Consider the following 25,025-nt stretch of genomic DNA (forward strand, 5'->3'; position numbering starts at 1 on the left):
ACGCAACTGTTTGCTAGGTGATTTAGGCGAACCTTAAACCAACCATGTCCGCCCACAGATTTATTTTCCTTTAGGTTTCTTTCCAGTGAGTGTTCAAAATGTCCTCTCTCCCTCTCAAATTTAAGTGACGGAGAGTGTGTGTGTTCCACTGATGTATGGATGAGCGACCCAGTATAAGTAGTGTATCTAGCAGTGTAAGTCACCACGGTGAATAAGGTGTGTGGGCTCATAACGCTACGTAGAGTTCATTGGAAGTCGCTTTGGAGAAAAGCGACTGCTAAATAAATACATGTAAATGCTCACACATTTTAACACCTTGGTTGCAGTTTGCTGCTCCTTGGAACATTTTGAACCCTTTTCACAATTGTACATGTCTCGAACCCTCCTTACTCGGTACACTAAACATCTACCTGCCATAAATACTGTAAAGAGCATTCTTGTGTGTGCGCACGTTCTCCTTGACGTGCTCAAAATGACTGGTTATATTGCTGTAAAAGTGACACGTGATGATGACCATGATCATTAAGGGCAGTTGAACAGATGAATTTTATTACAGTGGTCTTTTGTTCTCGTTTTCTCAGGTCAAATGTGGTAATGCAATTAATAAAGCAGTTTATGGCTGTCGGTTATGGCGCGTTCGGTCAGCTGTGTTGTTGTTGTGAACCTGTGCAGTCCGTTTGACGTGGAGGACTTGACCTTGTCCTCGGGCAACTTGAACAAAGCCACGGCCCTGCAGAGGCGCGTCTCCGTGTACAGCCAGGGAACTCCGGAGACGCCCACCTTCCAGGACACCTCCTTCTTCGTGAGTGTCCCCGGACCAAACGCCTCCGTCTCCCTGTGTGTTCTGTCACCGAATGTCTCGCCTAACATCACCCGCTGGTGTGTGCGTGCGTACACACATGCATGCTCCTGCCGCTAACCCTAACCCCTCCCATTACGTCCTGCTCGCTGTCTGTCTGGTGTCGTGAAGAAGTGGCAGCCCCTTCCCTCGGAGCGCCAGCGCCTTTCCTTCCTGCACGTCTTGCGCCACACGCTGTTAGAGAAGCTGAGGCGCAGTCGCTCCTTTGGAGACCTGACCTCACTGCGGCCGCTCGCCAAGTCCAGTCTGGAGGTCTATGTGAGTTGGCCTGCGTGCGTCCCCGCCACATCTCGGCTCACCCTGTCGCACGCGCCCGTTTCCGGAACGCTTTCGTTTTGATTTCTGCCATGTTACACCTCGCAACATGCACCTCGTCGGGCTGCGGAACACCCAGCAGATTCACTAGAGCTTTTCCAGAGGAGAGCCGCACAAAACTGGTGTGGCACACTCGCATTGTCCCGCTGGAGTTGCGAACCGGCGCTTCACCCATCGCACCTTCATCAGCACCACGTTCCTACTACCGGTCGCTCCGCTACCTATATTACTGCTCCGTTGTGACTAATTTGTTCCCAAAAACAGCCCTTGCAGTGGAAAATTTCAGGTAGTGGTCACAACGGCGAAAGGAAAAAATTGCAACTCGCTCAAAAACCATTCCAAGTTTACTCCGGAGTTACCCTACATGCTGGAGAACATAAGGGAAAAAGTTGAGTGTAACAATAAAAGTGGACAGAAATGCACCTTTTACTGGACACTTTACAATGTTGAACCACCTACAACTTTACCCTATTTCGTACATGAGATTTGAACCGGCAACCTTTGGATCCAAAGGCAGCTGCAACCTCTGCTATCAGCTGCCCCAATTACACAGAATATAATAACATAGAACATTATACTGTATATATTATATAAAAGTGTGTGTATATGTAGATTATCTATCTATCATAATGTGTGTTAACCACCTTAAGTCAAAGGCAGGAGAAGGGAGGTGTTGCTGTTTAACATCATCACCGTCAAGCAGTTGGAGCTCTGGCCTTAATATGTTCTCTTGATTTTGACAAAGCAGGAGATGTCTCTTTCACCATGTTCAGTGTGCTGAATGCCTCAGGTTTTACTTTCCGATGAGACGGCGCCTTGAAGCCCGTTAATTATTTGATCGATTTGATTTTACTCTTCCTTAATATCCGCATTCACCATACTTTGCACAGACAAACCACCAAAAAAGCAGAAGGGAAGGCAAACGCATAAGCACACTGAAACTTTGCCCGGCACGCAGGCGTAGAAAGGCGGTTTGATTCGGACCATGGGTACGAGCTACCCGTCACGACTCGCCCAGCACCTAACGCAGTTCTTAACTGCGGTCTCAGACCATGCAGAACCATATATTCAGCTTGTCCTGGACCCATATAATTGAAAATGTTTGTGGTAAAGTGAAAATGAGTAGTGAATGTTTTTGGATGCTGAGGGACAGGTGTGTGTGTGTGTGTGTGTGTGTGTGTGTGTGTGTGTGTGTGTGTGAGAGAGACACACACTGATTCTAAATGGACGGGCCCAGCTAGGTCACAATTGCACAGAAGTGTGTTTCAGCTGCTCCCTCTCACATATTTCCCCTTTTGGTTCTTCTCCGGCAGTCTGCCTTGCGCGACGATGTCTTCGAGAATGGCAGCTGCGGCGGCTCCGAGTGCAAGCGCTTGTCCTTCACCTTTACCGACGTGCCCCAGTCTAGCACCGCCACCGGCCAGTCAAACCCCGAGATCACAGTAACGCCCCCGGAGACTGAGCCTCGGCAGCGCCAGAGCCCGGAGGAGGGCCCGGAGACGGTCGGCTCGGGGGCCGCCCCGGAGGAGGCGGGGCCACGGGAGGAGGCGGCGCCTACAGCGGAAGGGCGGCGTCCGCCTGGCGAGACGGAGGCGCCCCCAGAAAGGGAGTGGGACGAAGGCGGGTCCGGCCAAGCTTCGCCGCGCGCCGTGCAGCCGGAGGATTTGTTCCTGGACCCCGGCGTGTCCGACGCCCTGCTTCGAGACGAGGGCTCCGAGCTCAAGCCGGTGGAGCTGGACACGGACGAGGGAAGCTTGACCAAGCAGCTGGTGAAGCGGCTGACCTCGGCCGACGCGACGCCCGAGGATGGCTCCCCCGGCTGGGCGCCCAGGGGCGACCGGACCCTCGCGGAAAGCTGCCTGGAGGAGGCGATCCAGACCCTGCTGCTGAGGCTTGAGGGCCTGGGAGAGAAGGACAAGGAGCTGCAGGAGCTGGAGCAGGAGGTCATGCGCTTGGAGGACTTGCTCAAGGTGAGCCTGCGGGGTTCGAGGGTGAGGTGCGACTGTCGGCAAGCTCCTCTGTTCCGCGTTTCTGAACCTCTTTGTATCTTTTATTTATTCGACTAACGTTAATCCTGATACCTCTTAAGTCAGAGAAAGCGAAGCTTCGTGGTTCACTTGTGTGAAGGCAGCTGTTTTTTTTTTTAATTTTTTTTTCGTATTTTTATGTATAATTTATCTTAAATCATTACTTTCTCATTTTTTTGTAGTTACCTGTAGGGGCAGCTGACAGTGTACTTGTTATTACTGCTGCCTTTAGATCTGAAGGCTGCAAGTTTGAATCCCACCTCCAGCCTCAGTAGCCTTGAGCAAAATACTTTCTTTAAATTGCTCCAGTAAAATTACCCAGCTGTATAAATACGTAAATAATTGTAAGTTGCTTTGGCGCAAGGTGTTGGCTAAATGAGTAAATGTTGCACTTCAGGATGATTTTTTTTTTTTCTTTTCTCTCTCCCCCCTACATTTCTCATGAGGAAAAACGTAACTTTCCTGTTTTTCTGCAATAGAGATGCTTTTCAGTGTTTTCCAGGGTCTAGTTCCGAGATGCCTTGTCCCCCCCCCCCCCCCCCCCCCCGGCCTGTGACGCCTGCCATGTTTGAAGCCTGTGCTCTTGTGTGCGTTTCTAGTGCAGGGCCCCGGCGCAGCGGAGCCGCTCCTCCAGCCTCAGCCTGACTGTGGAGAGCGCTTTAGAGAGCTTTGATTTCCTCAACACCTCGGACTTTGAGGACGACGACACGGGCGATGACGGGCTCCCGCGCTCTGTGTTCTTTGACACTGAGCCAGAGAGGACTGGGTGAGTCAGGGGTGGCAGATGAGCCGGAAGCCCCCCAACCCACCTCCTTGTCCCTGTCTCCTGCCTGTCTGACCTCCACCACCACCTCCTCCTCTACAAACCCCCCCTGGCTGCCTCTGACACCTGATCTACCAAGACATACGTCAACCAAGCTGTGCCTTGGAGGACGTGCGCGTGTGCGTACATTGCATGTGCTCCTCCTGTGACTAAGCTTGGTAGTCTCTCTCTCTCTCTCCCCCTTGTCCTCTCCAGCCCTGTGGTTCTATGCAGTGGAGTCATGTGTTCGGTGTCGGGGCCCCGAGTGGCCCCCTTGGCCAAGGGGTGTAGCTTCTCTCCAATGTGTCCCCTCGCTGTCTGGCCTGCGACCGTGCCGTTTTCGCTGAGCCGGTGCCGTAGTGGAGAACGCCGTTTCTGTGCTTCCCTCCATCTGTGACCCCCTCCCTCTCTCCTTAGCCGCTTCAGGCCGCGCAGACGTCAGGTGATCGCGGTCATCGGCCGACTTCTCTGCAGCCGCCTTAAATCCACCCGTTAGTAGTTCTTGTATGGAAAGACATAACGCTGGGTCCTCAGCTCAGACACATGGTTCTTAACTTGGTTTGTTTAACTCAAGACTCTTTAACTGTGTTGCAAAAAAAAAAAAAAAAAAGTACAGCTGTCGTTATTTTAACAGGTTAAAATGACATTAGTTATTTTGAAGCTATAATATATCAACCCATGCATCAATAACCCTTTGTCTACTGCAGCGTCGTGGTGGTCTGCAGCCTATCCTGGAAGCATAGGGGACAACGTAGTGTAGAGTCTGGACATGACTGCTACATTGCAGACTAACATTGTAATTTTTATCTAAAAACTACATTAAAACTCAAACTCATTTACTGTGATCAGGGGAGGGGGGTGTCTCCCCCACAACATGCTGTTTAGTAAAGCTCACAAAGTTGTCTGATAAACGTGTCTATTGGCCAGTTTCGGGCTGTTCTCAACCTCGACTTTCTTCGTTATCTACAGTCAGTAAAAGCGTAGTGAAATGCGTTTCCAGCTTATTTATGGGAAATGGAATAAAAATACTTTAAGGCCTTTTGTTCTGACATTTACTTTGAGCTGCTTTAAAATTAGAACAAATTTAAACATGTACAATAAAACTGCATGCTGGAATGAGCTGCCACTGTGTTTCTGCTGTCAGCCAAATGCGTGCCATTCCTCACTCCTCAACCCTCAAATATTAAATTGTACAAGAAAGAAAAAGTTGCAAACTTTTTCCCTTCCCCCAGTTTATCTAGAATTCTGGTGTTTGTAACTTGAGGAACCAGTCCATGTATTTCCCGGATAAAGCTGCATGCAGCCAAACTCCCTAAATGCTAATTTATAATGTACTGCAGTTAAAATCTGGGCACCTCAGTGGTCTGTATCACTTTCTACATGTGTGGTTTTTTTTTTTTTTTTTTTTTAGGTTGTACTTCAGTATCTGTAAGGTTTGCCCTGTTTTTAGACTGATGGTTATGTGATGCGCTGTGTTCTAATGGTACGTTGGCACAGCGAGGAGTGCTGCTGTTTCATGGCCCCTGGGTGGTGCGAGAGAATGTGGGTTCACTCAGTCTGTGTGGAGTTGGCGTGTTCTCCCCGTGTCTGCGTGGGTTTCCTCCAGGTGCTCTGGTTTCCTCACACAGTCCAAAGACATGCTGTTCAGGTTCACCCATGGTTTGCAAGTGACAGAGAGAGAGTGTGTTCTACTGATGTATGGATGAGTGACCCATTGTAAGAAGTGTATCTAGCAGTGTAAGTCACCGCGGTGAATGAGATCAGTGGGCTGATAACACTACATAGAGTTCATTGGAAGCCGCTTTGGAGAAAAGTGTCTGCTAAGTAAGCGTAATGGTGACGCACTTTCCTCTATTGTAGCAGCAGGTCGGGACAGCACCCCGAGGCTAGGGGTCACTTGAGCGAAGCTCTGACGGAGGACACGGGGGTGGGCAACAGCGTGGCGGGGAGCCCCCTGCCCCTCACCACAGGCAACGAGAGCCTGGACACTGCCATCGTCATACACCTGCACTACTGCCACCAGCTCGTCCAGGTACTTCGTTTCTAAGCAACGTTCATCTAGGCAGAATACAGGGCAGTCCTGCGACGGCAATTAACAGGAAGGTTAATTATATTTTTTACATTTCAAAGAAAGGGGGAAAATAGTGCGCCATGTGCATGAATGTGCTGCGAAGCCTTCGAAGTGTGATATGCATAATTTACACAGTAAAACCGTGTTGTACGTATGCGGCTGCAGCTCCTGTCCACCGGGGGGAGCTCTTTGCAGCGCAGCTCCCAGCTGCGTAAGCTGTCTGCTCAGTGCAGGCTGCTGGAGGAGCTCGGGGAGATCAGCACCGACCGCCTGAGCAGCATCAGCTCTGTTGCAGAGGGTAGGTGCCGCCCAAAGGCTCCGTCACCATCCTTTTGCCACCCCCTCCCCCCCCATCCTAATAGTCTCTAGTCACAATCGCTCCCTCCCTCTCTCTCTCTCCAGTGATCTCGGGCTTGGCGGAGAAGCCCACCCTGCTCTCCCTGTGGGCCGAGTGCAGCGGCTCCGTCGCCCCGTTCCACACCACCGTGGACCGCGTGCTGAAGCACATGCATCGCCTCTTCGCCGCCACCCTGGAGGAGAGGCAGCCCTGCTCCGCTGACACCGGTGAGACTTGAGGGTCTCGCGCCCATGATCTCGCATCTTGCTACTCCACAAATGCACGTCCTGGAAATCCTGGCAGTTTAGAAGAACAGATGCCAATGCAGGTCTCTTCTGGATGTTCACACATGGCATAAGGAGCGTTTGCTGTACGCCAAGAAGCCGTGCTTAAATACAGGTGGTCTTTCGCTTTTCGACCATGAACCGCATTGGGCCGAGTCCCAACGTTTGGTCGTAACGTCTAGGGATGACCCCCCCCGTTTCCTGTATGATGACATTGACTGAGACCCAAACAACAATCAATGTTTGTGTCAGTCAGTGACCCTTTTTCGTTCACGGCAATTTTCGTCAACGATTCCCTTCATTATGAAGGTGTGATTTGTCAGATGTTCCTTTTTTGCCCATAAATGAGCTTGTTTGGCAGAAGTTCGTTATGATCTTGGGTGTTGTAAGAACATGTTGTGTGTGTGTGTGTGTGTGTGTGTGTGTGTGTGTGTGTGTGTGTGTGTGTGTGGTCTCGCAGTGATTCGGCTGGCAGTGAGCGAAATGCTGGACCAGGTTGACCTGGCCTCCTGCCCCTGCCCTGTGCCCCCTGCGCTGTCCCAGGACTTCATCACCGTCTTCCAGTTCCACAGCTACGCGTGTGAACACGGCGTGCTGGACATGGGGGAGCACCTGCTGCGACTGGCCAGGGAGGGTATGAGCGGCGGTTCCGTCATTTCTCGCTGTCTGAAACCCAATGTTGGAATTGCACCCTTCCAACAGTAATCGAACCCAATTCCACCTGTATCCAAACCCAAAGTACCTCTCTAAGGCAAGAGGTCCAGATAGTGGAGGAGCTCTTCCCAATTTTTTGAATGGGGGGGAAAATTGAGAGTTGGTTCCCAGATTAGCACAAGTTCATAAAATTTACCCAATATACAAAAAAAACCATTAACTTTTATTCTAACCATATTGTCATTCTATATTGCAACAACAAAAAAAAAAAAATCACTGCTATTCTAAAGAAGGTCCTCCTTCTCAGTCTTTGTCCTTATTGTCATGTTGAAGTTACTTATTGAAATACCTATTAAAATAAATCAAGGAGAAATACTGTGTTTTCCCTACTAGTGAGTTTGCTTACTCGGCGCCTATAGTACCGACCATCGAGTTTACCGTGGTGTTTCATCCTGCAGTGACATTTGCAGAGGTGCTGAGGTGCGGGGACCCTGAGCGAGTGGTGCGAGAGCTGCAGGACGTGCCCGCGAGCGGCCTGCGACCGCGAGCGGAGACCCTCGGGGCCCTGGCCGCGCTCCTCATCGCAGACGGCGCTCGCGTTAGCGAGGCTGCGGCCGCCTTTCTCGTCTCGGCCTCCGGTCACCCGCCCTTCAGGTCAAAGGTCAGCGACCGTTGACGCTTCTCCCCTGTATAGTCCGAGTCGGTCGGAGTCTGAGCTCTCCGAACGCTGTGAGGTGAACGCGGGGGCCTGCTTCTCAGCGCCTCGCCGTGTTCGACTCCTACGCTCATGTGGCCGAGATGAGCTCGTGTGGTGCGTTGGGGTATTAATGCGGGCGACTTGTGTGTGACTCAAGCAGGCAGTGGAGAGCTACACTCGGGCCCTGTGTGACACCGAGCTGCGGAACCTGAGGGCCACTTGTGCGGCTCTGAGCCGCTTACAGGTCAGTCGGGAGTGAAGAGTGTCGTTTTTCGGCATTGATAAAATTCTCATCCATCGGGGTGTGTGTGTGTGTGTGTGTGTGTGTGTGTGTGTGTGTGTGTGTGTGTGTGTGTGTGTGTGAATATCGATACATTGGTACAGATGTATCTATATATCGATACAGATATATCGTTGCATATGTTTATCGATGTTGGAGTGTTTCTGTATACCTGTGTATTTGTCGGTCTCGGCAGCCGTTTTACCCGAGTGGTGGGGATTGGGGTTAGAAAGAAATTTTCTTCCATTCTGTTTTCTGCAGATGGGGAAGTTTTGCTATAGGGGACACGACACAGGCTTCCGTGAGCTTCACTTGTGAATAAGAGCAAATTATTCTTGAAAGGGACGTGGATGTTCATCTGTTCGCTTAATGCGACGATTAAATTTGTTTATCCGTTAAGGGCATCTCTGCGTGAGGAATCGCTCTCGGTACACTTCGCTTTAGTTACTGTTGATGACCGCCACTTAAAGCTGTAACTGCAGCCCCTCCTGTGCGTCTCCCTCAGACCTCGGAGAGCATCGAGCCGCTGGTGTCGCTGTGCGATTCGGCCGACGAGGAGCGACGCCAGGTTGCCATGGAAACGCTACTTGCTCTCGGTGAGGGGTTCGCTGGGCAGTGGTGGTTGTCAGTGCGGTTTTGCTGTAATAAATGCCACCTCGGCATAGTAAATGTCCCGTGTCGCAGCTCCTCCTCCTCCTCGTGACTCTCCACGTCTCCCGTCTCCTCAGGCGAAGAAGGGAGGCTGGCGTACGAGCAGCTCGACACGGTCCCCAGGGAGATGGTGCGTCTCGGCACGCGACGAGGGAACGCCGTCACCACAGCCTTCTGAGAGGGACGGACCCCCAGTGACACGGTCCTCGGGGACCCCCGATCGCAACCGTCCCCCCTTTCCATAACCCGGAGGCGCAGAGACTGGATGCGGGGGCCTCGCTCTGGAGGGATGTGGGTGGGGGGGGCGACTAAAAGTTTCGAAACCACTTTATTCAAGACGTAAACTAAGCCATTTCTCTCTGCACATTTTTATTATTATACTTGTCGTCGTTAATTCTTCTGGTCATTATAATTAGTATTAATTGTTTCAGTAGTATATTCATAGAGCAATGTTTGCGCTTTGAAATTGCACTGTTTTTAAATACAGCACATTATACTTCGGATAATGTGGTATACCTTACTTGATTTTCGTTGGTTCGTGCCGTTCGGTTTCAGGGATTTTACAGACCATTTTAATGCTTTTATGAACGACTCCGCGCTGCGCGCCGGTGTGCTCGGCAGCATCTCGAGCGCTGGGGGCCGCGCTCGTGGGATCGCCGCCCCTTTGCCGTCGGGTTACGCGGCGATCTTAACGCCTTTGTGACGCTTTGGCCGCTTGTCTGTCCTTTGCCGACGTCTCGCTGGTGCGGTGACGCCCTTGGGCTGCTGGGGGGGAGGGGGTGGTGAAAGAGAGGAAGCACGTTAGGGATCGCGTCCCGTTCTCGGGAGGAATTGTTCTCGTCACAGTATTGGACCCGATGTCTCTCGTTCGGTCTGCAAGCTATCGAAGGTCACGGTGGGAGACGAGACCGGAAGCAAAGGGTCGGCTCCTGGTTCGAGTTCCGGCTCGCCTCTCAGTTGCTATTTAAAGGAAAATGCACTTTTGCTTTTCTGATGGGTGAGGGTTACACGCAGGCTCGTTCCCGGTGTTCCTTGATTCATTCGACTTTTGTGCCTAACTGTATACTACTGCGTTAAATGGAGATTCGAAGGGTTTTAGTTAACCGTTTTTATTTATTCCCCCCGTGCCTCAGTGAAAAGTTCAGTCTCGTTTTCCTCTATGCTTTGTTGTGGATTAAATTCAATTGTAAATGGAATTACGTATTTATATTTTCTATGTTCCTGTCCAATATTTGTGAGTGGGATGTTGTCAAACAAAATGTGGAGGGTTTTTTTTTTTTTCCCCCCCCCCATACACGTTTATCTCGCAGACACTTGTAGTATTGGGGTTGCGTCGGATCGCTTACGTGGTCACTATTTCTGTCCTCTCGTTTAAGTCTCGGCGGTTATTGGGGCCCGAACCCCACATCGGGCTCTCTTTTCTAATAGCGGGTTGTGACACGAGTCGGTTCTAGGAAGAGAAAGCCTTCTCTTCCTTTTTAAATCTCAGTTCATTCATATTTCTCCACTGTTCTCTACAAAATATCCCTGCAAATAGATTGATGTGCGTTTATAAGTCTGACGGAAGTCAGCAGTCCAAAGGGAGCCTTTGCAAAATATCTTGACTCTAAGCAATAGTTCTAATGTACTAAGAACATCTTCATCACTAACCAGGCACAAATTACAAAATAAGTTTGAATATTTTTATGTTTACAGTGGAATTTTGAATTAAGTTGCATTAATGTAAAGCAGAAAGCCAGTTTTGTGAAAAACCTAAATTTTTTTTGACCATTACCCTGATTTTTATGCAAGAAAACAAACATTATCAAATGTATACTTAAAAGTACCTTAATTTTTTATCACTAGCTTCTTGCTTTGTGATTATATGGGGGGAAATGGATATTTTTAAATTTGATTGTTTTCCCTTCATAATGTGAATAGCATTATTTTGATATAGCACGATTGTTTAGAAGCTATTAACATTTTTGTTGCATCCTCAGACAGTCTGGATTATTCTTATTCTTCTGGGTTATCAAGGTTATTAAAGGGCCTGTGTTGTAAGCGGTTGCTGTATTTATTTGAATCCGAGTCACCCTCAAATTCGAGTTGTTAATGTTGCGCTAGTGGTCCAGAAACGAGAAACAAAATAAATAAAATGCATTTTCAAGACAGGATTTTAAGTTTATGTAGAGTAATGAACTGATGCATTATTCCTTTGTTTGTTTTCCAAATCATTTTAAAGCATTCAAGGTGTGACTTGGAATTGAGTAAGTATGGTAATTTTTGGCCATGTTTGTTTCAGTACTGGTTGCTTTTCCTTTCTGTATTCTGGTGTAGAATATTTCTTCTGTTCACTCAAAGTGGCAATAAAGTTTTATTTTTGCATAATGACCTGTAAAGAAGTTTAATGTCTTTTTATGTACTCACTGTTATGTTATCTATCTTGCTAGTGGGGGTTTTGATGACGGGCCTGTGTAATGTTGTTGCAGGTGGTCCTTGTTTACCGCGGGACACTCCGCAGTAGTAGAGGTAAGCACTCGGTGGTGACTGACCTGAGTTCTATGGTATGGTAGGTGGTGGGACTGTGCCACTGGAATGTCACCATGCTGTGGCTCATACTGCCTCCAGCTGTTAACTACTTACTCCTCAGATGTCCTTTGCATTTGACCAAATTACTCATTGGGGATTTACCTGGTCACTGGTACATGTTTCCTGTTGGATAGCATGTACTTGTGAATGGTGCTGCTGAGACTGATCTTCTTTACCATCAGCCTTAGTGGGACACCTGGTGGTGGAGTGGTTGGAGCTGAAGGCTTTGGATACAAAGGTCCCAAGTTTAAATCCCTCCTCCTGCTGTAATCCCCTTGATAAATGTATTTGGCATAAGCTGCTCTAGTCAAAATGACCCAGCAGTATAAAGTGTAAGTGGCTTGGTGTACAAACCTAACATTGTCAGTTACCTTGGACTTACTTAGTATGTCCAAGTAAATGCTAGATTATGGTAATGGGTAAACCTTTACATTGCCTTTGCTGTTGATACAGATGAGAAAATACAAAACCATTTTTTTCCATTAGTTTTGGAAGTTAATTGCATGGAGAATGTTTGTTTGTTTTCAGTATTAAGCTTTTTTTTAAAAAAAAAAAAAACCTGTTTAAAAGCAGCTGAGGTCTTTCCCAGGGACTTTGTAATGAACCTACTGAGGGACTAGAAGGAACTTAACCCATAGGGCTCAGGTTTTTTTTTTTTTTTGGTTACTACAGAAAGTGTCGTTATAGGAAATATGTGCTATATTTCCATCTTCATGGTGCAGGAATTCCAAGCATGCATTTTATATAATTCTAATTCACTTGCTAGGAGGGGGAAAAGGGGTTGTGTGATCTAGAGAAATAGACCCAAAGCATGTGCTTATGTCAAAGTCCCTTCTTGGTCAGATTTCTATGAATAGCACACATCCTGTCATGTATCACAGTAAGTGTTACCTGTTTAGCATTTCTATTAGTTTAGTCAACCTGATACTACCCTCCAACCCATATAGTGGTGGGTAATTTACTAGAGCAATTCCATTTTTTTTCCCCTTTTTCTTGGGACTTAGAAACCTGTACCCAGGTAGCAGTGCTAACCATTACAGATAAGGTAAAAACTCAAATCCTGGTTCCAATTCCATTGTGGGTGTGGTACTTGCCCTGCATTACTACAGTAATATGTACCCTCCTGTACAAATCAGTAAACAAAGTTACTTTAAGATGTCAGTTAACTATCACAGCACCCATCAAGCACTAGTTCTCCCATACTGCCTTGCACTAGGGACTCTTGTCATGAATCATTCCGTGGAATAACTAACAGCAGAGCTCCTCTTGCCTATTCAAGTAATTGCTGAAACAGGGTTGGCTGTAGTGTTACAGCTGTCATAAGACTGGTAGTTTTTTTTTTTGTAGCCAATTATGTCTAATGTATAAAAAGGTAAGAAATGGGGTACCTGCTGGTTTGTTGCAGCTGAGCTTTTGGCTTTATCCCCAACGGGGGGTAGGGGGTATAGCAGTCTTTACTTCAAACTGAACTTTTATTTTACAAGCATTTGTAACATATTTACAGATCATGAACTTCTGCACATAAGGATCCATGACTAAATGTACAAGATAAATAGTAAATCTCCACTCCCAGTACTTTAATTGCCCTGAAGGTTAAAAAAAAAAAGCCCCACAAAGCAGGAATAGTTCAGCAGAATGATTGTTCATAGACTGTCTTTATCATGATGCAGAGGTGCAGGAGCTTCAGCTAGCGGTTCATTATCTTCATCTTCCTCCTGTTCATTATGGTCCCCTTCAAATGCCAGATCTCGCAGAGCCTCAGTCTCCGGACTCTTGCCCGTTAACCTCTACAATGTAGAATGTTGACAGGAAAATTTTTAAACCCTTATTCAGACTCATAGCAGCCAAATGCTTTGCGTCTCTGCCTTTTTACCTCAACCAGGTCAGCCATGTGCTGGACATGCTGGGCCAGTTCCTGAAGCTCTTCATTTTCCTGTTTCAGTTGGGTTATCTGCTCTTCTTTAGCTTCAATATCTTTGTGCAACTGGGGTGGGGAAGAGAAGACCTTTAGTTTGTTAATGTACTGCTTGTACTGATTACATCATCAGAAACTGACACTTCAGGTTTCTGCTCTTATTTCTGCAGCACTCAGGTTTCATGCAGGCAGTTGCCAATTTAAATCCTCCCACTATTACAAACCTATGGAAGACTCATTGTTCAATTGTTACTGAAACATTTCTGTAATCCAGTTAAATCTAAAAAGCCTTCCATTCTAAGTGAAGACTGATTACATGTAATCTCTTGGGATTTTGAAGTTTGTATAAAGTAGTTACAGGGTAGCAAGCTGGAAACCCTAAAATAAAACATTTCTTTGCAGGGGCCAGTACAGTAGTATGACAACATGCCTAACTGGTCACTGGCATACTGTTAACCCTTTTAACCAAATAGTGTAAAGTACTCCCATATAGAACCAGGTACATCTATTTGAGGAGTAGGCAACTTGATCTGCTACTCATTTCTACCATAGAAGCACTTTCCTCTCCTGTATCATCAAGTTCAGACATCCTTACAAGCAATATAGCCATTTAGCCAGGTGGTGGTGAAGATGGAAATCAACTTACCTTCTCGTTCTCTTGAAGGACATTGAACAGAGCTTTCCGCCTCTCCTCAGCAATCTCTTTCCAGTAGGAGGAGGGAGGTGTTTCTGTAACAGTTCAGCACTAGGTGTTAACACATTTTTTTTACATGTATTCCAAGTAATTAAGCCAGAACAAGCAGTGCAAATTTTACCTTTAACCATTAGCTCATAGGCCTCTTTTGTCATCCCTTCTGTCAGGTTCTTGTCTTTGCTGGCTTTGTCTTTCACTTTAACTTCAGCCTTGACCCTCTTTGACCCTTTCACCTGGTCTGCAGGCCAGAGCTTTCTTTTCAGCATAGCCTTTCCTGACTTGAAGGGGGGGGTTGCATACATGAGTAGATGCTTTGTGGACCAGGAGGAAATTGCATGAATGTGACTGTCAAAGCATCTTATCTAGGTTGTACCCTAAATGTCCTCTCTGTCACCTGGAGTCTATTCTTGTTTACAGGAGTAGTATCTAATAGTAGATTGACGGCTTACCTCTCTAACTCTTCCACGATTCTCATTCACTGCAGACTGCTGAACGACGTGTAGGATTCTCCTCACTGATCCTGGCACTTCAGCAGGCCCTGTCTTTGAGGCATTGAAAAATTAATTGTATTCTAAACTGGAATAGAGTTTTCATAACCCCTGAACAGTACACACTAATGCAAACAATGCCATTTTTCTGGCCACACAGTCTAGTTACACTGTCATTGTGGAATGGCAAATGAATAAACCAGCTGCCTAGTTCTTCATGTCTGACTGGATTGCAGGCGTGGGAAACAGACATCCCTTCAGTGATACGGTGCAACAGTCAATTCCCACAGACACCAGTTCTCTTAGAGAAAGATTGTTGAACTAAATTACTGGGGGAGCTGGCTTGAAAACCATCATTAACTAGTGTAAGCTGCAGACTAGTTAATAGTTTCCTTCTGAGAAACACTAACAGCAGGAGGTACAACTATCAAATTACAGGAACACTGATGCATGCACACCTACAATAAAGATTTAAATGCTCAAGATGTTTCAGCCAACATTAAGACTGCAAGACACTCCTGGTTGCCTGATCAAGCAATCAGGTCATCATGCAACCAAATTCTTCCAATTTACTAAACCAGCTTGCACTCAGAACTTTTTGGCTATCCAGCAGAAAACTGTACCCAGCAGATGTTTTCTATGTATAGGATTGGATAAGCAAACAGTTTAAGGGTCAAATAAGGTGTCTCAAGATGACACACCACTATTCACACATAAGAATGTTATCACTCTTCAGTAAGTCATTAAGACTTTCCTAAGAAGCAAACTCAGAATTTACACACCCCTTCAGAAGGTAAACAAAAACTGAAGGGGAAGATGTGGGCTTATAGAGTTGGTGTTACCTTTTTGTTCTCCAAAGTGACGTTCCCGTGCTTCTGCTTTTGGACGGCACTCATTTTGGATAAAGGACACCTGAAAGAGATGTATTTAAGTGATGTACGTATCAGTAGCTCTCGCTGGACCTTGTCCTTACTCAGCAGCAGGATATACCGGCTTCTTACGCAACAGGCTGACCAGCACAGTTGGGGGAGATACTCCAGGTGGTCATTTGTAACACACACACACACACACACCAACCTCGCAATAAGAGAACCTTCCCTGATGCTTTTCTCCAAAGCAACTTACAACTATTTACCCATTTGTGTAATTTTTGGAGCAATTCGGGACTCTAATCTACAATATGGCAGATTTCTGTTAAATTTGTCTCACCTCACAGCAGCACCTCCACCCTTAAGAGGACATATTACACCTGAAGAGCACACGAAAAGGTGTGACTATAAAAGCGATAAGTAGATGAAGCACAGCACTTTCCCAATAAACATACACAAAGACATCACACAGTGAACTGGCCAGAGTTTGGCAGGCAGAGCACGGTACACTTACTGCAGTTGTCCCCCTCTACAAAGTGAGTGACTACTTTTTGCCCGAGTGGTTCGCGTCACTGACTGAGCAATAAAGGAGCTTCTCAAACGCTGGGATTTTATACCTCAAACCCGGGTCCATGGCACACACAGCGTCACTTGCTGCTGTTGCTGCTTCTCCACACACACACACACACACACACACACACACACACACACACACACACACACGACGGAGGGAACAGACTGACGCGTCCATAAAGAGCTACAACAGCGCCGCCCTTGGGGCCGCGTGAGAGGACAAGAAAAAAAAACCCGCGAAACTCAAAGCGAAGCGGAGCACGCGCCTGTTACGTCACTGTTACAGCAAAGAGCTCGGGGCGACGCGAACATTTAAAAAAAAGTTCGCTATATTGCGCCTCAAAAAGGTTCAGTAAGCTAAAGCTACCGGAACAATACTCTTATTAAGCCAGTGCAGGGGGGCGAGGAAGGGGGGTATGCCATCGTGAGATGCTAAACTTTTAAGTTAACTCATAGTTTCACAATGTTTGTTTACACCACTAATTTTAACAGATCGTGAGTGAAGCAATTCCAATTGCCGTAAACCAAAGATATTTACCAGCGGTTAAAAGCCAAATTACGTACAACGCGGCGTTATCAACTGTTAGAATCGTACGCCCGACTCGAGTCGGTTAAACACGACAGGAACTCCCCCCTAGTTCTCTTGGTACATAGACTGGTTTACCAAAACGTAGCAAACTAGTCTCATTATTATATTCCGACGTAAATAATCCAAACTGTTTTCACCAAACTGAGCAGAGTAGCCACGCACCACTCAGGGCCACTGCTGCAGTCCGATAGACAGAGTGAGAGATAGAAACTGAAAAACACGGTTCCGCGGCGACGACGACGTCGTTTGTTGTGACTGACGACGTTTTTGAACAACAAAATATTATTTGTGGTAAACAGGTGCTCCCTTACCGTGCTATGCAGCCGAAGTAGCGAACAGAAGCTCCCGTTCGGCTTTATGTGGACAGAGCGGTTCCCTCCCGGGTCACGTGGCGACGAGCCCTCTATTCTTCCGCAGCGCGCGCTCTGCACCAGGAAGACGGCGCGGGGGGCGGAAGTGACTTCTGCTCTCTCACTTTTATTTAATTAATTATTTAGTATGCTTCATTAGCGCGAAAACATTCGATATATCAACTTTACATTATTCTGTAACGACAATTACTCAGTACAGTAGGAACAAAGCAGAAACTAATAAAATATACAGCAAATACAGGAGCTTACGAGCAAATTTCTCTCCGATTCGGTCTCTCTCTCTCTGCCTCCATAAATGTTCCAGCCCGGTGCTCTGTATCTCAGAACACAATCCCTCTACTTTAAAATACGTTATCTCTTTATTTCAAATCGGTCGTTTGTTACTAAACTGATTTTTTATTAACTAAAACGGAATGTCAAAGTATTAAAAGCGAAACGAACGTACGAGGACGCGGGACAACACAGTTCGCTAATATAAAAGTGTTAACAGAACAGTAACTTACGTGGACTATATATTTATAATAGCGGCGCAATGTATATTACGCAAAACAGGCCTGGAGTGAGTGTTCGCGTAGCTTCACAACAATGAATGAACCCCTTTGAAACAATCTGATGTCATTAACGCCGAACTGAGCGCATTAAACGTCTATTGTGTTCTCTCTTTATCCAATCACTGGCAGCGCGCGCCTCTCCTGTTACAATGTTTCAAAAGATAATATCATTCAATCGATGTTAGACGAGTTTGAATAGAGCTAACTCTACGAAGCCCGGTCTCTCTCTCTCTCTCTCTCTCTCTCTCTCTCTCACACACACACACACACAGAATGATCCCTTCTGCTTATCTGAAAATGTATCGAATGGCCATGAGATGCAATTTACCTGAAGAGAAAATAAGAGTAATAACGCGTTATTATTTTTTTTTCCAGTTATTTGGTGCTACACAGTAGTTTCCACAACTATGAGCAGAGACACTTAACTGTCTCAATGTTTCAAAAGATTGGCTTTTTAAATTAATCTTATCCACAACTGGGGGTAGCTAGTACCCTTGATCAAGGTACTTACCCTAAACTGGTCTAGAAAAGTCACCCAGCTGTATAAATGGGTTAACACTGTAAGTTGCTTTGGAGAAAAGCATCGCCTAAATGAATAAATGTAAATGTAATCATGGAATAGCAAGCTGCTGGGAGGTTCTTCATGAAAGGAGTCAGTTCTGCAAGTAAATCAAATCACTATTCTAGGAGTAATCTCTTTAAAAGTGAGTGTTTGAGCACTATTGTAGTCATGGTCCAACCAATCAACATCTAAAACTGCTTGTTCCGAGCGGGGTCGCGGCAAACCAGAGCCTACCTGGCAACACAGGGTGCAAGGCCAAAGGAGGAGGGGACACACCCTGGACAGGATGCCAGTCTGCCACAAGACACCCCAAGCAGGGCTCGAACCCTAGAGCTGTCACACAGCGGGGACTGACCAAACCCACCATTCCACTGCGCCCCCCATGGTCATGTCATTAATATAAAATATATTGTGAAGCAGTATATTTAACAAATATCATAAAAGGAATGCAAAGAGTCCTTCCTGTTTGAACAGGATAACTACTAAACCTGTAATGCTCATATTTTAGTTGCCTCCTGATAACTTGTACATTTTCTTGCATTTTGGTATTGACCAGTTCCTAAAGGTTGACATAGCCAGGGTAAATGTGGAGATAAGCTCTCACTTCCTATAAAATGCTCCCATTGGCATGCGTCTCAAATAACCTCTGACAACCAAAGGCCAACTCCTGGCCTTCATGTGGCAGGAACTGTTCTCACAGACAGGAGAAAGCGTGAAGGGGAGTCACTGGAGCCTTAATAACCAGTCGCTTTGGGCAGGCAGGGCTTGTCAGCCTGTGAAGGGTAGCCTAGGAGAAGGAATACTCTGATTTCAAACCTCCGCTGCCTTGCGGCCATACACATTTATGAGAAAAGCTTCGGGAGTCAACCCTGAGCATAAATCCGGAGTTGGAGTCCTTAAGGTACCCCACTGCTGTCTTCAGCATTGTTCTGGCAAGTCCTGCGATGACAGCGGTGCCAAGTTATACAGGCAGTCTCCGAGTTCAGAACGTTCGACTTACGTACAACCCGTAGTTACGAATCACCCCCTTACTGACCAGAAGTTGATTTTTTTTTGTCACCCTTAAATAACAATCAAATGAAAACGTCATAATTAAGCTTATTATATTAAAAATTCACATACAATGGTTTGTAATAACAAACGGACGCTACTTTACGACACGCATCAAAACATTGCGCATCTACAGCGGTTTATCGGCTCGAAGGTGGGGCGCGTGAGCCTGAGGTAGGATAGACTTCGTTGTTTTCAGTCGGACCACGTTGCTATTAACAGTGACTTCTGCGTTACTGTATTGGGCTTTATTTTTTTTGCTTTTATCTTCCTAACCATGGTACCAAAGCGTAAATGTGATGCAAGTGATGGTGATGCATCCAAGAAAAGGAAAACGATCGCGATTAAACTAAAGTGGAAATAATAAAGCGATCGGAAAAACGTGAAAGGCCAACGAACTCTGGAAAAGCGAACATTACACACACACACACACACACACACACACATTTTCTGAACCGCTCATCCCATACGGGGTCACGGGGAACCGGAGCCTACCCGGCAACACAGGGCGTAAGGCCGGAGGGGGAGGGGACACACCCAGGACGGGACGCCAGTCCGTCGCAAGGCACCCCAAGCGGGACTCGAACCCCAGACCCACCGGAGAGCAGGACCCGGCCCAACCCACTGCGCCATCGCGCCCCTGTTAAGCGAACATTAACGTTTCTTTAATGTTTTGCATACACACACACAGTTCCCCCCCCCCCCGCACTTGTTTACAGAAGACACACTCACCACGATTGCGGATCCTCGCCTCTTTTCAGTTCGCTGATCGACCAACCATTTGCCCGTCCCCGACCATGAGAACATGTCTAGTACTTTGATTCTGAATAAGCAAAGGTGGACATACTTGAGGGACACTCCTCGCAGCACATCACTTCTGGTGTTTGGAAGAAAGCAGGATCAGTCTCAAGACTGATTCACTTGAGTATGCCTCGAACCAATCAGGTTGATGGTCGATGGAAGAAAAATACGCAGCACTACTCCAACACAAATGGTGTCCCACCCAAGTAACGCTGCAGGCTCTACAAACAGCCAGAAGCGAAGCCCAGAAAACAGTCAGATACTGCACAAATGACTACTGGTTGCACCTCTGTGAGGGCATTCAAATAGCAGCCGACACAGGAAACATCCATGGGGTCTACGACGGCATTGAAAGCCACCAGTCCTACGCAGTAGAAGACAGCACCTTTTATGTCTACCACAGGGAGGTGATTAGAGTTAAGGGAAACAGATGGAGAGATAGGTGGAGCATTACTCTGAGCTGTACTCCAGGGAGAGCACCATCTCTGATGCAGCAGTGGAGGCTATAGAGACCCTGCCACTCATGGAACAGCTGGATGAAATGCCCACCTTGTAAGAGCTGAGCACAGCAATCGACAACCTACCTTCTGGTAAGGTCCCGGGTTTGGATGGATTCCCACTCGAAGTCATCAAGTGTGCCAAAGGGCCTATGCTGCAACGCCTGCATGAACTTCTCTGCCAGCGCTGGGAGGGGGGGAGCAGAACCACAAGACATGTGAGACTGTAATATTATCACCCTGTAAAAGAACAAAGGGGACAGGAGTGACTGTAACAACTACAGGGGGATCACTCTACTGAGCATTGTGGGTAAGGTCTTTGCCTGAGTAATTCTGAACAGGCTTCAGAAACCGGCAGAGTGCATGTACCTGGAGTCACAATGCGGTTTCCGGTCTGAACGCTCCACAATCAGCATGATCTTCCCTCTACGACAGCTGCAGGAGAAGTGAAGAGAACAGAGGATGCTACTGTACGCCTTAATCGACCTTGTCAGTTGCAATGGTCTGTTCAGGATCCTGTGCAAAATTGGACGTGTTCCCAAGCTTCTTAACCCGATTCAACGGAGCTTCTTCAGACCCATTCTGCATCCGAAATGGTGTGAAACAGGCCTGTGTCCTTGCCCACCCTCTTCGGCATCTTCTTTGCTGTCATGCTGAGACGTGCTTTTTGGATAGTCGGGTAAAGGGGTGTACCTCCATACGAGATCAGATGGTAGACTGTTCAGTCTCTCATGTCTGAAAGCGAAGACCAAAGTCAGGCAGGTTCTCACAAGGGACTTATTGTTTGCTGACAATGCTGCACTGGCCACTCACTCACAGGAGCAGCTGCAGAGGCTCATGGACCAGTTCTCCAAAGTGTACTCAAACTTCAGCCTCACCATCAGTCTGAAAAAGACCGATGTGAAGGGACAAGGCGTTAAGAGTCCCCTTTCAATCACAATCTCTGACGACGAGATGAAAGTAGTGCACAAATTTACCTACCTTGGCTCCACAATCACTGACAGTCTCCCGCTGGACTCTGAGATCGACCGGAGGATCAGCTGAGCTACAGAAACCTTCACCAGGGTGATGACGAGAGTCTGGAATAACAGTGAGCTGATGGTACGCACCAAGATGACTGTTTACAGCGCCTACGTCCTCAGCACTCTGCTATATGGAAGCGAGTCCTGGTCTCTGTACTCCAGGCATGAATGACACCTCAACGCCTTCCACATGCGCAACCTCAGGCGCATCCCCGACGTTCAGTGGCAGGACCGAGCGACCGAGGAAAAGGTCCTCAACCGAGCCCAGATGCTGAGCATCTAGTCTGCCGCAACAGTGCCGTCTCCAATGGCTCGGTCACGTCTGTCGCATGGCAGATGGAAGAATCCCCAAGGACCTGCTTTATGATGAACTTGCCACCGGCACCAGGGCGCTGGGTCGCCCCCACCTTCGCTTCAAAGACGTCTGCAAGCAAGACATGATGGCCACGGGCATCGGAATACAAGACTGGGAGGAGGGTGCTTGTGACTGTACCCGCTGGAAGCAGGAGGTTTGGGAGGGTGTCAAGAGGAGGGAGGCCGTGCTCCGCTAGTGCTCCCTGATCCCAGGCTCTCTCGAGACCGACGGTTGCCATTCATTCCAATAATTTCACAGGCAGCATTTCGGCTGCGTAGCGCAGCAATTCGGGGCGCAGAGTCCTCAGACTTCCGGTTACTAAATCGATCTGTACCTTGCGGACATTACTTGCATTTCTTCTGGATCTTGTGCTGTCTTCAGTACCGCTGCTTTCTTTCGGGGATACTGGACATCTATGGTTACAGCAATGTCTGTGCGCCAGGGGGCGCTCGCAGCATGAGGAACGTACTGTATTTCCATTTCTTAACATCGTTTTTTGCACAAGATCATTCACTGCTTAAGCGTGAGACTATTTTTCCAAAAGTGACTAAAATAATGGGCTCTGAGGAATTTAAATGCTAATATGAATTTTCACTTCATTTGAATGTAGGTATATGGCTAATAATGTGCAGCTTTGCAGAACTGACACTTTTGTTGATTGTTTAATTAGGATACCTCCAAATTCAATCCAGTCACGACGACGTCCAATTATGTTCCAACGTTCGCTTTGGGTGACCAATCACATTTTTTTTTTGTGATTGTTGTAGTTTTTCTTCCGGCATAAAGTGTCAGGCAAGGTCCTGTTGTGCCTGGATGTGTGACGTTAGCTGGTAGTTTTTGGCTGTTAACGGAGATTAACAAGTTTCTCGGCGATTAGGGAGTCGCTGATAAAGGAAGCAACCAAAAAATCTTAAAAAAAAATGTAATGGGGAGAGAAAGTACTGCTGTAAGAAGGCATGAGTTCCAGAAGGTCATGGCAGTGTGTAGCACCACAAAATCGCTGACTAGCTATGTGTCATTGGATTCTGTGTGTTTTCGATTAAGTTGTGTCCTGTGCACAGGGGGTCCAGGCAGAAAATGTAAGAAATGTCTTGGTGGACAGTAACATAGTGGGAGGCTGGGATTAGCAGCAGGTGCCTGATGAGGTGTGGCAGTCAGGAGATGAGGCCTCATTGCTCTCCGTAACCCCAGACTATTGGCTGTAACCTTAAAGATGGTTTGAGTCCTACCTATCTGACAGATCCTATCAAGTGGTCTGGTGGAACTCCGGTTCTTCTCCTCTGTCTCTCTCAACCGGTGTCCCGCAGGGCTCGATTTGGGTCCTCTTCTCTTCTCCAGCAATACCTCCTCCCTCGGCCTGGTTATAGCCTCCTATGGATTCAAATACCACTGCTACCCTGATGATACTCAGCTCTTCCTCTCCTTTCCACCTGGAGCATCAGAAATTTCTGCATGCATTGCTGCCTGCTTCAGACATCTCTGCATGGATGTCTGATCACCACCTCCAATTCAACCTCTTTAAAACAGAGATTCTTCACCTCCCAGCTGGCCTGTCCTCCTGTCACGATCCATCAATCAAACTTGACAACTCACTCACTTTGCCTACCTCCTTGGCTAAGAGTCTGGGAGTGATGATTGATTCAAGTCTATCTTTCTCTCAGCACATCGAAGCCACAAGCCAGACCTGCAGATACATCCTGCATAATATCTGCAGGATCCGTCCCTACCTCACAACTGACTCTGCCCAACTACTTGTCCAGGCTATGGAGACTTCCTGTCTGGACTATTGCAACTCTCCTGTGTGGCCTTCCCGCTATTGCTATCAAACCTCTGCAGCCGATACAGGATGCTGCTGCACGAGTTGTCTGACTCGTCAAAGCGTTCGCACGTATCTCCTCTACTCGTTTCTCTGCACCGGTTTCCTATAGCTGCCCGAATCAAATTTAAGACCCTGGTTATTGTCTACAGATGCATCAACAGAACTGCTCCTAGCTATTCATAACACTCGATCAGCCGCTACACCCCAATCAGACCGCTTCACTCGTCTACTTCCGCCCGCTTGGTAGTACCGCGCACAAAAGGTAAAGCAAGCAAGTTCTCGGTTCTGCCTCTCTCGTGGTGGAACGACCTCCCTCTCTCACTCAGAACTGCTGAAACTCTGTCCATATTTAAGAAGGGTCTGAAAACTCACTTTGCCCATGATCTCTTAAGCTCATGTATGGCGTAAATGTTCTTGTGCCATAACTTTATCATGCCCAGATAAGCCTTTACACAGCCGCTACTCCTGTATTGTACCTTAAAAAAATTGTAGGAAGGTAATCAGTAGTAATCTATTCTGAGTTTTATGCACCTAGTTGTGCGATGAACATCTCTGCATAAAATGGAAATAAACTAAGTTTACTTAAGAATCACGTCTGCAAGTATGTCTCTTTCTCCTAATGTAATGGACAAACTTTATTTCTCTGAGATGTATGTCGCTTTGGAGAAAAGTGTCTGCTAAATAAATAACTGTAAAGAGAGATAGGAATATTTTGCTCTAGAGTGCTTCTTTTTTTGACCCCTAGTTCCCATCAGATTGTCCTCCCTAACACACACACACACACACACACACACACACACAGTCTGAAGCCACTTGTCCCGAGGCGAACCAGAGCATAACCCAGCAAAACAGGGTGCAAGGCTGGAGGGGGAGGGGGACACACTCAGGTTAGGATGCCAGTTCGTCACAAAGGACCGTAAGTAGGACTCGAGCCCTACACCCGCCAGAGGGTGGGACTCGGCCAAGGCTGCTCCACCACTGCATCCACTCCTTTTGGGAAACCAAAGTATCCAAGCAGTATTGATCTACCCTGATTAGACAAGTATATTTGGTTTAATATATCTGGAAGTAGAGCTATGAGGAGTAGGAAGTCTTTTAATAGACCTAACTTTCATTGTGATCTGGTAGGATTACCTTGCTAAAATAACCCTATGGCACTTTGAATTTTAGTCTGGGCTCAGATCTGTTACCCTTAATATACTGAGTAATTTGGAGCACTGCAATTGCTCTAAGCTGTCCTGTTGACCAGTTCACTTACTGTAAATGCCTTTTTTATGTTTAAATATAGGAACAATTTTAGGTAGGAAAGCTCTAGACTTTTTTT

The 25,025-nt window shown here is 47.0% G+C and overlaps 2 protein-coding genes across 14 annotated transcripts in view; one reads left to right on the top strand and one right to left on the bottom strand.

Annotated features, from left to right (window-relative positions):
* ripor2 (RHO family interacting cell polarization regulator 2) overlaps positions 1-11,340 on the top strand; it is a 42,401-nt gene extending 31,061 nt beyond the window's left edge. For 3 of the 7 annotated variants that reach the window (XM_029248418.1, XM_029248421.1, XM_029248422.1), the window contains exons 12-23: positions 673-802; positions 971-1,117; positions 2,488-3,144; positions 3,801-3,967; positions 5,864-6,035; positions 6,240-6,372; positions 6,477-6,638; positions 7,156-7,329; positions 7,808-8,010; positions 8,204-8,290; positions 8,832-8,922; positions 9,055-11,340. In XM_029248418.1, coding sequence (XP_029104251.1) covers positions 673-802; positions 971-1,117; positions 2,488-3,144; positions 3,801-3,967; positions 5,864-6,035; positions 6,240-6,372; positions 6,477-6,638; positions 7,156-7,329; positions 7,808-8,010; positions 8,204-8,290; positions 8,832-8,922; positions 9,055-9,155 — 2,224 coding nt within the window. In that variant the 3' untranslated portion in view covers positions 9,156-11,340. The remainder of the gene's footprint in view (positions 1-672; positions 803-970; positions 1,118-2,487; positions 3,145-3,800; positions 3,968-5,863; positions 6,036-6,239; positions 6,373-6,476; positions 6,639-7,155; positions 7,330-7,807; positions 8,011-8,203; positions 8,291-8,831; positions 8,923-9,054) is intronic. The other 4 variants (XM_029248419.1, XM_029248420.1, XM_029248423.1 and 1 more) reach the window with 4 other exon arrangements.
* A 1,649-nt stretch (positions 11,341-12,989) lies between these two features.
* On the bottom strand, positions 12,990-23,152 carry gmnn (geminin DNA replication inhibitor). 7 transcript variants are annotated; one of them, XM_029248035.1, is made up of 9 exons: positions 21,487-23,152; positions 21,323-21,390; positions 20,593-21,240; positions 15,485-15,554; positions 14,604-14,696; positions 14,276-14,432; positions 14,107-14,189; positions 13,419-13,529; positions 12,990-13,332 (listed from the first exon to the last, which is right to left on the bottom strand). In XM_029248035.1, the coding sequence occupies exons 3-9, from the start codon at positions 20,721-20,723 to the stop codon at positions 13,189-13,191; spliced, it is 789 nt and encodes a 262-aa protein (XP_029103868.1). In that variant the 5' UTR covers positions 20,724-21,240; positions 21,323-21,390; positions 21,487-23,152; the 3' UTR covers positions 12,990-13,188. The 7 variants fall into 7 exon arrangements, with proteins under 7 accessions (XP_029103868.1, XP_029103869.1, XP_029103870.1 ...); XM_029248036.1 differs by having other exon boundaries at positions 20,593-20,940; positions 21,058-21,240; positions 21,323-23,152; XM_029248037.1 differs by having other exon boundaries at positions 20,593-20,692; positions 20,875-21,240; positions 21,323-23,152.
* Between the last annotated feature and the right edge of the window lie 1,873 nt (positions 23,153-25,025).

The sequence above is a fragment of the Scleropages formosus genome, chromosome 23 (genome assembly GCF_900964775.1).
Source record: "Scleropages formosus chromosome 23, fSclFor1.1, whole genome shotgun sequence".
Lineage (NCBI taxonomy): Eukaryota > Metazoa > Chordata > Actinopteri > Osteoglossiformes > Osteoglossidae > Scleropages > Scleropages formosus.

Coding starts and splice junctions, on each gene's coding strand:
- gmnn (XM_029248035.1), bottom strand. CDS start 20,723: ATGTCTTGTGGTTCTGCTCCCCCCCTCCCAGCGCTGGCAGAGAAGTTC. Junction 13,530..14,106: donor TCCTTCAAGAGAACGAGAAG/GTAAGTTGATTT, acceptor TCCCCACCCCAG/TTGCACAAAGATATTGAAGC. Junction 13,333..13,418: donor ACATGGCTGACCTGGTTGAG/GTAAAAAGGCAG, acceptor TCTACATTGTAG/AGGTTAACGGGCAAGAGTCC.